This window comes from Nicotiana tomentosiformis, chromosome 7 (genome assembly GCF_000390325.3).
Source record: "Nicotiana tomentosiformis chromosome 7, ASM39032v3, whole genome shotgun sequence".
NCBI lineage: Eukaryota > Viridiplantae > Streptophyta > Magnoliopsida > Solanales > Solanaceae > Nicotiana > Nicotiana tomentosiformis.
Genome location: NC_090818.1, coordinates 47,556,854 through 47,570,150, shown reverse-complemented (window position 1 = coordinate 47,570,150; position 13,297 = coordinate 47,556,854). Strand labels below are relative to the sequence as shown.

Genomic DNA, 13,297 nt, shown 5'->3' with positions numbered 1-13,297 from the left:
AAAATAAGAAACCTCAATTCAGAATAAAAGAAAAAAAAGAAGTGAATCCAAAATACAGAAGTAGATGAAAAGATGTGGGCTGCTCCAGACATGACTCAAGTCACGAGCTATTTCCTGTTTTGATCAGAAGAAGCCTTAGAAGAATGAACTAACACATGCAGCTAGCAAGCATCAAGGTTCAGATCAGAGTCTGCTTGAACAACCAGTCAAGACTCAAGATCAAGTTTCAAAAGACTTACGATAGGAATCTTGTAACTCATAGCTGGCATGCTTAGTTAATCTTTTTCATTTTTGATTTTGATGTAATAACAGGACCGCGGACCGGAACCTCAACGGAACGGTACCTCACTCGACTCTTTCATCCTCTCCACACACTCCATCACTTCATTCATTTCTGAACTATACGTGGCCTGATTCCTTTATAGCAGAGGATATGTAGGCAGCTCAGATACCAGGGCTCGGTCACAATCTTCTATCCATCTTTCTTTTCTTTTGAATAAGTGTCGGGTTAGAAATCAATTACGTCGCTTACTTATTTCTTTGCTCAAAAATACTTCGTGTTTCCAAGTAAAGAGAGGCAGTTGTAAACACGTAATTTCTGACCCGCATATTAGAATTATCTTTAATAGTCTTAGTATTTTTAAAAAATATATTTAAGTTTATTTCTATAGGATTTCACTTTATTATTTATTTTAATTCTAGTTTTAAAGCACAAAAATTGAAAAATACAAAAAATAGTTTCATATAGTTTGCCTTAATTAAATGGAATTAATTTTATATTTAATAGTATATATTAAAATTGTTAAGTTTCTTAATTGATGGACTTTAAGAGCTGAAATCCCAAATTTTGAGCACAAACTTGGCCACTAAAGGCCCAAATCTGAGCCCAACTCGCTCAAGCCCATACCCACTCCCCATTTGACCTAACCTAATTCCTACTCCCTACAAAAAGAGCTTACTCTCATTGAAGGGACCTTACGGCCGCACCTCCAAAAGAGAAGGAGAGGATCCCCATCGTGACCTTGGTTTTGATAAGAAAGAAGCAACTGCTCCCTTCCTTCTCCACTCCCAGCATCAAGCACATTCCTTAGCACAATCAACCAGCCAACAACCACCCTAAAACAACCTCCAAAACTCAGCAAAATTTCTATCCAAAAACTCCAAGAAGCGCAGTACTTCAGCACCAAAAAGTCATGAAAACGCAGTTGTAGTACCGTCCCTTTTAGCACCCTTAAACATCCCGTGTTTTCACATCAATATTCCAGCCAAACAACCTCTAAAATACCATTGTTTCAGTCCAAAACCTAGCTCAAAAATAGCCGAAAACAACCTCAAAATCAGCCGGAGTTCAGCTTCGTCGTTTTGGTTTAGTTCGAGTTTTCCGGCAAACTTCCGGCCACCGTCGAGGTCCGTTCGTGGTTTAGTTCGTGTTTCGTTGTTGCTAGATGAGTTTAGGCGGAGGTTCTGTACTAACTCAATATTCAGAGAGGAATTTTTGCTACTTGAAGATTCACTTTTCCTTTTCACTCATGTTATACTATCTATCTTCCTATTATTTATTTTGATTGGTACTCTATTACTTGAATTTGTTTTGCTTTTATATTTAATCAGCATATAGTTTTCAATTAACGTTATTGAGTTGGTTTAATGAAAGTTGAGACGGAACCTTTATAGGTTCAAATTGGATTGAAATAGTGTTTTTAATCAAGGGAGTTAGCTTTATAAATGTGAAGTAGACTTGGATAAATATGTCTAATGGTTGGGTAAATATGATCTGACTTGGTATTATTTAGTCTAGAATTAAAAGAATCAAGAATTAGCTTTGTTGCTTATTTTATTCTATTGAGCAGTGGAGTTGGACACCAAGAATGAAAATTGAAATTATCATGTTAATTGTGTTACTTGTTTTGCTTGGATTGCTAGTAGCATGCTAGGCTGTACGTTCATTATGCAAACTTTTAGGAGTTTCTATTTTAGTATCGAGGCAAGAGGTTGTCCCCCTAAGTTTATTATCATCTCGGGAATGCCTCGAAGAATTTGTACATATTTTATCCAGGGTATACCCCGTAGTACATGTAGTTGGAGGCCATGACGGATATCGTGGAGGAAGCATTAGTATAGGCTAGCGTTAATTAAATAAATCATCACGGCTATGGGTACGGTTCTCGTAGCATAGTCCTGATACATAATCCCCAATTCGGATGCGCATTTCATGTGACCCGACCATAACTTCAAATAATAATAAAAATAAATATGTTGTAGATCGTGGGTACGGTTCACGTGACATGATTCGCAATGTGTACAAAAGTAAATAAGTGCGCGACATCGCGACGTGTTCAAACAAATTTCATAAATACTAAAAGCGGTTTTAAAAGGTAAAAATGTACAATAGGTCTCAAATATATATTAAATCAGATAATTAGGCCAATTATTAATAGTTGAGTGACCGTGCTAAAACTACGGAATCCGGGAGTGCCTCACACCTTCTCCCGGGTTAATAGAATTCCTTACCCGGCCTTCTGTGTTCGCAAACCATAAATAAGAGTCAAAATTTCCTCGATTTGGGATTTAAAATGAACCGGTGACTTGGGACACCATAAATTATTCCAAGTGGCGACTCTGATTAAATAAATAACCCCCTTTCGATTAATATCACTTTAATTAGAAAAATTCTCATATCCCCTCGGGAAAAAAGAGGTGTAACACCAAGCATTTAATGATTATTGCTTATCAATTGGGATAAGAGTGGAACATCTTGTAGCTCATGTTCACACTCAAAATGGCATCGCAGAGTCTTTGATTAATTGTCTGCAATTGATAGCAAGATCGTTACTCATGAAAACGAGATTACCCATTTATGTTTGGGGTTATGCCATTTTACATGCTGCAATGCTAGTTCGTCTTAGACCGATAAATTATCATAAATATTCCCCATTGCAATTAGTTTTGGGTCATGAACCTAATATATCCCATTTAAAAAAATTTGGATGCGCAGTATATGTGCCTGTAGCACAGCCTTATCGCACCAAGATGGGTCCCCAAAGATGATTAGGAATATATGTTGGGTTTGAATCGCCCTCCATTATTCGCTACCTCGAAACATTAACGGGAGATTTATTCACTGCTCGATTTGCAGATTGTCGATTCGATGAGGCCTTTTTTACCAAAATTAGGGAGAGAAATTGGTGAAATCAAACGAGAAATTTTGTGAAAAAATTCATCATTGTCTCATCTTGATCCACATGCCTCTATTTATGAAAAAGAGGTGCAAAAGATTATCTATTTGCAGAAAATAGCAAATCAAATGCCAAACGCATTTACGGATCTGAAAAGGATAACGAAATCACATATCCCTGCAGAAAATGTTCCAATCCGTATTGATATCCCTGTTGGACAATCTTCTAGTGTCATAGCTAATGAGTCAAAAGCACGCTTAAAGCGTGGCAGACCATTGGGTTCTAAGGATCGAAATCCTAGAAAAAGAAAAATAAATTATCAAGATGACACTACGAATGAGTCTCATAAAGAAACCGATGATTTAACAAATCCTGAGATTCATGAGGAAATCACTGAGACTGAGACTCAAGAAATAAGAAACTATCAATAAACCCAATCGGTATTGAGACGGATTTGAATCGATTGAATATAATGGTAGATTATGTCTTTGCATACAATGTTGCATCTAGCATTATGCAAGATAATGAGGATCTTGAACCTCAATCTGTTGGAGAATGTCGACAAAAACGTGATTGGCCAAAATGGCAAGAAGCAATCCAATCTAAGTTGGATTCACTTGCGAAACGTGAAATTTTTAGGTTTGTAGTCCAAACACCTAACAATGTTAAACCTGTTGGCTATAAATGGGTCTTCCTACGTAAAAGGAATGAGAAAAATGAGATACAAAAATATAAGTCACGCCTTGTTGCACAAAGATTTTCACAAAGGCCTGGTGTCGATTATGAAGAAACATATTCTCCTGCTATTGATGCTATAACGTTCCGTTATCTCATTAGTTTTGTTGTCCATGAAAAGCCTGACATGCATTTAATGGATGTGGTTACAGCCTACCTTTATGGCTCACTTGATAATGAGATATACATGAAATTTTTTGAGGGATTTAAAATGCCCGACGCACATAATTCAAAAGTCCCGGAAAATGTTTTCAATCAAATTGCAAAGATCTTTGTATGGTCTAAACCAATCAAGAAGAATATGGTATAACCGCCTTAATGAGTATTTATTAAAGGAATGCTATATAAATGATGCCATTTGTCCTTGTATTTTTATAAAGAAAACAACATCGGAGTTTGTTGTACTTGTTGTATATGTTGATGACATAAAACTTATTAGAACTCCTACATAACTCCAAAAGGCAATTAATTATTTAAAGAAGGAATTCGAGATGAAAGATCTCGAAAAGACAAAATTATGTCTTGGTTTGCAAATTGAACATTTGGCAAACATGACTTTTGTTCATCAATCTGCCTACATAGAAAAGGTATTGAAACGGTTTTACATGGATGGAGTACATCCATTAAGGACTCCGATGATTGTTCGATCACTTGATGTGAATAAGGACCCGTTCCAACCTCAAGAAAAGAATGAAGAACCTCTTGGTCCTGAAGTATCATATCTTAGTGCAATTGGTGCACTAATGTATCTTGCTAACACCACAAGGCCTGACATAACTTTTTCAGTTAATGTCTTAGCAAGATATAGCTCTGCTCTTACAATGAGACATTGAAATGGAATTAAACACATATTGCGGTATCTAAAAGGGACTACTGATATGGGCTTATTTTGTGGCAACGATTGCAGTCTCGATCTTGTTGGTTATGACGATGTTGGATATTTATCTGACCTACACAAGGCTCGATCTCAAACAGGCTATGCTTTTACATGTGGAGGCACTGTCATATCTTGGCGATCGACTAAGCAATCAATCGTGGCTACTTCATCTAATCATGCTGAAATAATTGCTATTCATGAAGCAAGTCGAGAATGTGTGTGGTTGAGGTCTATAATACACCTTATTCGAGACAAATATGGTTCGAAGTATGACAAACTACCCACAATTTTGTATGAAGACAATGCAACATGCATAGCTCAATTGAATGGAGGATTCATTAAAGGAGATATGACAAAGCACATTTCACCAAAGTTATTTTTTTTCACACATGATCTTCAAAAGAATGGTAATATCAATGTGCAACAGATCCGTTCAAGTGATAATATGGCTGATTTGTTCACCAAATCTCTACCGACGTCAACCTTCAAGAAACTAGTGTACAAGATTGGGATGCAAAGGCTCAAGGATGTGAATTGATGCTCTCATCAGGGGGAGTTAATACGCAGTGTACTCTTTTTTCCTTATAAGGTTTTGTCCCACTGGGTTTTCCTTGCAAGGTTTTTAATGAGGCAACCCAAATAGCGTATTTCTAAACATGTGTACTCTTTTTCCTTCACTAGGATTTTTTTTCTAATAAGGTTTTAACGAGGTACATTATGTATAGACATCCAAGGGGGAGTGTTATAAGAAATTATGGTGGATATCTATCTTCCTCCATGATCTTCCTCTCAAATGCTTAATGACATATTCAATGAAATATTTCTTCATTTTTCATGCCTATATAAAGGCATTGTAATAGATGGAAAGAACACACAATTGAAGGAGAAATAAAATCTCTTCCTTCTCTCTATCTCCATTTCTTGTTCATGTTTTACTAAATTGCTTTTATTTCATAACAAAAGTGATTTTATTATATTATTTCCATGTCTTAGATGACATTTAAGTAAATGACTCGTAAAAAAACTCATAACAAAGATTAAATTTTAATCTGTTAAATTATTTGTTGTATACTCCTTGTTTGGACGTCTCAAAATAAAACCACTGTCATATATAAAGTAGAACTAAAAAACGTTAAAAACTAGAATAGAAGAAATGTTATATTGACAGTGGAATGTATAAAACTTCTTTTTAAAGAGAAGTTTGGACAATTGGGAGTTTGGGACTGACCAAAAATACAAGACCTTTTGTTAGAGGGAGGGAGTAGCTGACAAGTACAAGTTAGTACTCTTTAATTCCAGCATCTTTTGTTTTCTGCCATACCCAACAAGAAGCGATCTAAAATTGGCCAGCTGAGTCGTCATAAAAAACAATTGGCGACATTCTAAGATCGCATCTCAATTGGGCAAAGATGAAGTCATATAATTACATATATATTGTCAATATATGTGTAATATACATATATATATTGACAGTGACGGACAGTGATCCTAGATATAATTTTATTACAAATGACGTTTCGAGAATTATTTTGAGTCAAAACAATACGTTAATTAGTGTGGCCAAGTTCTAACTTCTAAGAATCCAAGTCACTTTTAAAATATAAAACCTACTTCCTTCTTAATAATCACCGGAACATTGTTATCAGGATCTAACACCACTTTGTCTAACCGTCTAACCACGCATCTTACTCAACATAGCCTTACTTTGAGAGTTCTAACCTATCATGATAAATATCAAAGAAATACAACTGCGTTTTTGGTACACAAAGTAGTTTTCAGAATATAAGTCATTTCTTGGCAAATAAACACCAAAAAATATTTTTCCATTAAAAAGGGGGAAAAGTTCTTTTTTCTTTAATAGTGCATTTGATATATTATTTCTATAACAAAGGAAAGCCTCCTACCTCTCTAATTCTTAAAGAGTGTGAAAGGAAATAAAGATTATTTCGAATAATATTTTCCTTCATAGTTCATACCAAGCACACACTAAGTGAAATTAAAACAAGGAGAAGCAATCATTGTCCTGGCGGAATTGTCAAGTCTCATAAAACCAACACACATTGTAAAGCTAAGGCTGACAACCAATTACAAGCCGGCTACTATCGCATACTTCCAATAGCTAATATCCGCCTACGGCCTGCAACATAACTAGCCAAGTATAAAAGACCAGGATATATATATATATATATATATATATATATATATATATATATATATATATATATATATATATAAAAGCTAGTTTACGTGTAGGGATTGTACATTTATTGCGTGTTCTAAAAGGTGCTGAACCCTCTTGAAGGGAACCATAAGAAATAATGGGGAATAATAAAGGAGGAATGTTTAGATTTGCTGATAAAACAGACAAGTTGTTAATGTTCTTCGGGACTTTAGGAAGTATGGGAGATGGTCTGCAGATTCCTCTAATGATGTTTGTGCTTAGTGAAGTGATTAATGATTATGGAAACCTAAGTAGTTCAGTTTCTATGCATATCGTGAACAAGGTGAGACAATAATGAACTTGAGTTTCCTCGTAATTAACTGTGCTATTCACTTCTAAACATGCATATCAACTAGAAGTAAGAAGTAAAACCTTATAATATTCCCTCTTTTTTCTTTTTTGGGTAACTGTTTTCTTTTCATATTATTGCAGTATTCTCTATGGCTACTCTATGTCGCAATTGGAGTTGGACTGTCTGCTTTTGTTGGTAAGTGAAGGCTAATCATCTAGTAGTGCCCCTCTCTTTAACACTTGATCACTTTCTAAACTGGTGTGCATATGTATAGAGAATTTCTACTTTATCTTGATTGTACTGTATCACCAAAGATCATATGTACATAAGTTGAAACTTTTGCAGAAGGATTATGTTGGGCAAGAACTGCTGAAAGACAAACATCTCGTATGAGATTAGAGTATCTAAAATCTGTACTGAGGCAGGAAGTTGGATTTTTTGACACACAGGCAGCTGAGTCTTCCACTACTTATCAAGTGATTTCAACTGTCTCAGCTGATTCAACTACGATTCAAGTGACCATAGGCGAGAAGGTATATCCTCTATTGGATTTAAGATATATAAAGTATTGCTCTACATCATCAGTGTGATCTTTGGTATAGCAAGTTACTTGCTAGTAATTTAGGTTAGCATAGAACTCAAACTCCTTCTAGTCCATGCCACCCGCGCTTCTTCCCTTGATCTTACAAATTTCATAACATATAGAAGTGGGAATTGAAACTGGTTGTTGTGTTGCTTACATATCATTAGTTCATGCCATTGCATAATATATGGTGGATTGTGCTTCGATGCAGATACCTGATTGCCTGGCTTACATGTCATCCTTCTTGTTCTGCCACATCTTTGCGTTTGTGTTATCATGGAAGATCACATTGGCCGCGATACCATTCACCTTAATGTTCATCATCCCAGGACTTGGATTTGGGACAATGATGATGAACGTGGGAATGCAGATGATAGAGTCCTATGGAGTTGCTGGAGGAATAGCAGAACAAGCTATCTCTTCTATAAGAACACTATATTCTTATGTAGCTGAGAACCAAACTCTCGATAAGTTCAGTCAATCGCTGCAGAAAGTTATGGAATTAGGAATCAAGCAAGGCTTTGCTAGAGGGCTGTTGCTGGGAAGCTTGGGAATGGTTTATATTAGCTGGGCTTTTCAGGCATGGCTTGGATCGATTCTAGTCAGCAAACATGGAGAGAAAGGTGGTGATGTATTTGTAGCAGGTTTCAATGTTCTTATGGGAGGATTGTAAGTTTTCTTACCTTAATTATAATGCTTTTAGTCTCTATATGTTGCTGGAAATGATGTTAATTAAACTGCTACATTCTTGCAGAAATATTTTGTCCGCTCTTCCAAATCTTACAGCAATCACAGAGGCAAAGTCTGCTGCTATTCGGATAACAGAGATGATTGATAGACATCCAGCAATTGACACTGAAGATAAGAAGGGGAAAGCATTGTCATATGTAAGAGGAGAAATTGAATTCAATGGTGTGTACTTCAATTACCCCTCAAGGCCCGATACGCCTATCTTGCAAGGCCTGAATCTTAGAATTTCGCCTGGAAAAACTACAGGACTTGTTGGGGGTAGTGGTTCTGGGAAATCCACCATAATTTCGTTGCTTCAAAGATTCTATGACCCCATTGAAGGTGATATTTCCTTGGATGGACACAAGATAAAGAAACTCCATCTTAAATGGCTGAGGTCCCAAATGGGTTTGGTTAATCAAGAACCGATCCTCTTTGCAACAACCATAAAAGAGAACATATTATTTGGAAAGGAGGGAACAACCATGGAAGAAGTGGAGAAGGCAGCTAAAGCTGCAAATGCTCATGACTTTATTATCAAGTTACCAGATGCATATGAAACTCAGGTACCAGAGCCTTGCTCCAATAATTGATCTTGCTTTTTATCTCTATATAGATCTGCAAATTTGAAGGACAAAATACTTAACCACGACCAAAAGAATCTTAGTGATGGTTATCCTAATAGTGTACCTTGTTTTCTCACCTGCAGAAAACAGAAAAGCGCATCCTTACTGAAGTCTTCCTGTGGTTTATCACTCTATCGTATAGTTGAAATTGACCCCTTCAAATATTGCAGGTTGGTCAATTTGGGCTGCAGTTATCTGGAGGACAAAAGCAGCGAATAGCCATAGCGAGAGCTTTGATAAGAGACCCAAAAGTCCTGCTGCTTGATGAAGCAACAAGTGCACTTGATTCAGAGTCTGAAAGAGTGGTACAAGAAGCCCTCGATCATGCGTCTATGGGAAGAACTGCAATCGTCATAGCTCACCGCCTATCCACCATTAGAATGGCAAATAGGATAGTGGTTCTTCAACAAGGGAGAGTAATCGAGTCCGGGACACATGAAGAGCTAATGCAAATGACTGATGGGGAAGGTGGAGAGTACTACAAAATGGTGCAGTTGCAGCAACTAGCCACATTAAACGACGTCGCCAATACCCCTAGCCAAAAGACTGGAGGAAGAAGTAGCTATCGAAAGGGTACTACCCCACAAAGTCCATTCAACATGATCTCCAGTGCAGCCGCTACACCTGTTATGTACCCGTTTAGCCCAGCATTTTCCCGAAGTGCACCATTCTCAGCTCCTTACTCCGTTCAGTTTGAAGAATCCTATGAAAGTGATGATAGCCATTTCACAAAAGAGGTTTATCGAGCACCTTCACAATTGCGGTTACTGCAAATGAATGCTCCCGAGTGGGGCAGAGCCTTGCTTGGATGCATAGGAGCGATAGGTTCGGGAGCTGTTCAGCCAATAAATGCCTACTGTGTTGGGGCAGTTATATCTGTTTATTTCCGGACTGATAAATCCTCCATCCAATCCCACGCAAGGGTCTATTCTTTTGTATTCACCGGTCTTGCTGTTTTCAACTTCTTCACAAATCTTCTCCAACACTATAATTTTGCTGTCATGGGAGAAAAGCTAACCAGAAGGATAAGGGAGAAGCTGCTTGCTAAACTCATGACCTTTGAGATAGGATGGTTTGATCAAGATGAGAACATGAGTGCAGCCATATGTGCCCGGCTATCAACTGAAGCAAACATGGTTCGTTCCCTTGTGGGAGACCGCATGTCACTGCTAGCTCAAGCATTCTTTGCTGCTACATTTGCTTATACATTAGGACTTTTCCTAACATGGAAGCTGGCCCTAGTGATGATGGCAGCTCAACCCTTGCTCATTGGAAGCTTTTACGGGAGAAGTGTTCTGATGAAAAGTATGTCTGGTAAAGCACAGAAAGCTCAAAGGGAAGGAAGCCAATTAGCAAGTGAAGCTGTTATTAATCATAGAACTATAACTGCTTTCTCATCTCAGAGAAGGATAGTAGGGCTCTTTAAAGCCACATTAGAAGGTCCTAGGAAGGAAAGCATCCGACAATCTTGGTACGCCGGTGTAGGTCTGTGTAGCTCTCAATTCCTAGCTGCAGCTTCTACAGCTTTAGCATACTGGTATGGTGGGAAGCTATTGTCACAAGGGGAAATATCCCCTGAGAAACTTTTTCAAGCATTTCTAGCACTGCTTTTCACTGCGTATACAATTGCTGAGGCAGGAAGCATGACAAAAGATATATCTAGGGGAAGTAACGCCGTGGGTTCAGTCTTTGCAATCCTCGATAGAAACACCGAGATTAATCCAGATCATTCGTCAGCAATAGATGCAATGAGAACACAAATAAGGGGACATGTGGAGCTGAAAAGAGTATTCTTTGCTTACCCATCAAGACCAGACCAGCTGATTTTTAGAGGATTAAGCCTCGAGATAAGTGCAGGAACAACAGTAGCATTAGTTGGACAAAGTGGTTGTGGAAAATCAACTATAATTGGGCTTATTGAAAGATTTTATGATTCAGATAAAGGATCAGTCTATATCGACGAAAAGGATATAAAAGACTACAACTTGAGATCGCTGAGGAAAAGTATTGCATTAGTTAGCCAGGAACCAACTCTCTTTGCAGGAACTATCTATGAGAACATTGCCTATGGAAAAGAGAACGCCAAGGAATCTGAGATAAGAAAGGCAGCAGTGCTTGCTAATGCTCATGAGTTTATAAGGTCAGCTATCCATATCATCACAAATTTATTTGAAGTTTTGAAGTTCTTTCAGCTGCATAACAAATTTCAAATATCAAAGGACATTTGCTAAACAAAGCTATTGCACAAACTATAAACTTACCATTAATTCGCTTACTTTTGTGATCAGTGGGATGAATGATGGATATGAAACTCAATGTGGACAAAGGGGAGTGCAGCTATCAGGAGGTCAGAAACAAAGAATAGCCATTGCCCGAGCAATACTCAAGAACCCAAAAATCCTGCTGTTAGATGAAGCAACTAGTGCTCTTGACACTGTATCTGAAAGCGCAATCCAAGAAGCACTAGAGAAGATGATGGTTGGTCGAACATGCATTGTTGTGGCTCACCGCCTGTCCACTATACAGAAAGCTACTTCTATTGCTGTCATCAAGGATGGAATAGTTGCAGAGCAAGGCTCGCATTCAGATCTACTTTCTATAGGAAAAAATGGCTCATATTATTCTCTGGTAAAATTGCAAGGGGGAAACTCTCCTTACAGGTAAACTTCAAAAACATGATAGTAGTGTCTCATATAAAGGAGCTTGTCTTATGCAACACTTGCCACCATTATTGTAAATTTGAGATAGGGTACTTTTCCACTGAATATTTTGATTCCATTTCATGTATTTCTTCCAATAAATGTTACTCCGCTAAATTATTTCATCTGGTTGAACAATCTTAATAGCAACTCAAATCTCCTTCCACTTCAATTCTCAAAAACTTCAAATGTAGAACGATGAAAAACGAAATCCATAAAGATGGGATCAATCATACAACTAATTTATATTCAGAAGTGTTGTCAACTGCAGAACGACAGGGTGAGATCAACATCATATTCTTTTCCTTTAGGCAAATGGCATCACATTTTGGCTTTCATAGCATCCGCTAAGAATAAACTAATCATACAAGTACGTAAAAGAAAAATTATCATATCCAAGAATAAAGATAATTAGGTTACTACGTAAAACAAGCCAGCTCAAAAGAAAGGAAAGCGAAGATTAACAGTAACTTAGGGGCGGATGCAGTGTACAAGATACGGATTCATCCGAACTCAACAGTTTTGGCTCAACCTCTGTAAATGCGGTAAAAAACCCACTAAATGAGTACAATAATATATTTCAAACTCAGTAAATGAATTAGTCTGTGATAGAACTTCAAACACAAACTCATAAAGTTCAAATTCCCTGCTTTTGCACTAACTAAATAGTTTGTACATTACAAACAAGTAACTAACCAAAGAGAAAGTAAGAATGACAAAACAAGTAAGTATATTATTGTTTACAACAAAAATTGTGTCTTGTACCTGATTCGGGTCGCCACATTGACCCCAAAAAAACCGCCTTAGACCCATTTGAAACCGCCTTAAATGCGGCATCCCAAAGCATTTTCTGATTAATCTCCAGCATCCAACTCTTATGGGCTTCTTTCCCGTGACCTTGATTAAAAGCCAGAAATTGTGGTGTTACCAATAGGGAATCTGGTGTTTTTACAATAGAAAGATCTACTAAGATTTATGTCATCATAATGGACACACCTTTGTCCTTCATCTTGTTGTTTAAATTAAGCTGAAAGGACAGTGAGCTAATATTGGATCTTGTGGAATTAGAAGATTTTTCTGCACTATGGAACGCCAGGCGCTCGCCCAATAGTCCCTTGTATTTCAAATTCACTAATTAGCGACTCTCAAAATTCTTTTACATTAAAAATTGTGAATAACTCAAATAATGAATTATAGTATCTACATAGAACTTTTTTACACCTTTGATCCTTTTTTTAATTATTATTTTAAAAAATAGCATCACTTATTGCTTATTTAATAAAGAGCACATTTTTTTATTATTAGTATATTATAAAAATTAAGCTCAATATTTAATAAGTTAATTGACTCACTAATCAC

At 37.0% G+C, this 13,297-nt stretch overlaps 1 protein-coding gene and 1 long non-coding RNA gene across 2 annotated transcripts; one reads left to right on the top strand and one right to left on the bottom strand.

Moving 5' to 3' along the window:
- The first annotated feature begins 7,070 nt into the window (after positions 1 to 7,070).
- On the top strand, positions 7,071 to 12,063 carry LOC104090884 (putative multidrug resistance protein). Its single transcript, XM_009596083.4, has 7 exons — positions 7,071 to 7,292; positions 7,442 to 7,496; positions 7,647 to 7,834; positions 8,096 to 8,553; positions 8,639 to 9,179; positions 9,410 to 11,379; positions 11,528 to 12,063. Exons 1-7 carry the CDS (start codon positions 7,107 to 7,109, stop codon positions 11,901 to 11,903), a joined length of 3,774 nt encoding a protein of 1,257 aa, XP_009594378.1. The 5' UTR covers positions 7,071 to 7,106; the 3' UTR covers positions 11,904 to 12,063.
- On the bottom strand, positions 7,824 to 13,086 carry LOC117275432 (uncharacterized). The gene is made up of 4 exons (XR_004505594.2): positions 12,704 to 13,086; positions 11,516 to 11,835; positions 9,317 to 11,431; positions 7,824 to 9,231 (listed from the first exon to the last, which is right to left on the bottom strand). It is a non-coding gene; the product is annotated as an uncharacterized lncRNA (long non-coding RNA).
- Between the last annotated feature and the right edge of the window lie 211 nt (positions 13,087 to 13,297).

Excerpts from the sequence above, each read along its gene's own strand:
- LOC104090884 (XM_009596083.4), top strand. The coding sequence starts at position 7,107 with ATGGGGAATAATAAAGGAGGAATGTTTAGATTTGCTGATAAAACAGAC. Across the intron at positions 7,835-8,095 it reads AAGTGACCATAGGCGAGAAG|ATACCTGATTGCCTGGCTTA; the intron begins GTATATCCTCTA and ends GCTTCGATGCAG. Across the intron at positions 11,380-11,527 it reads AATGCTCATGAGTTTATAAG|TGGGATGAATGATGGATATG; the intron begins GTCAGCTATCCA and ends TTTTGTGATCAG.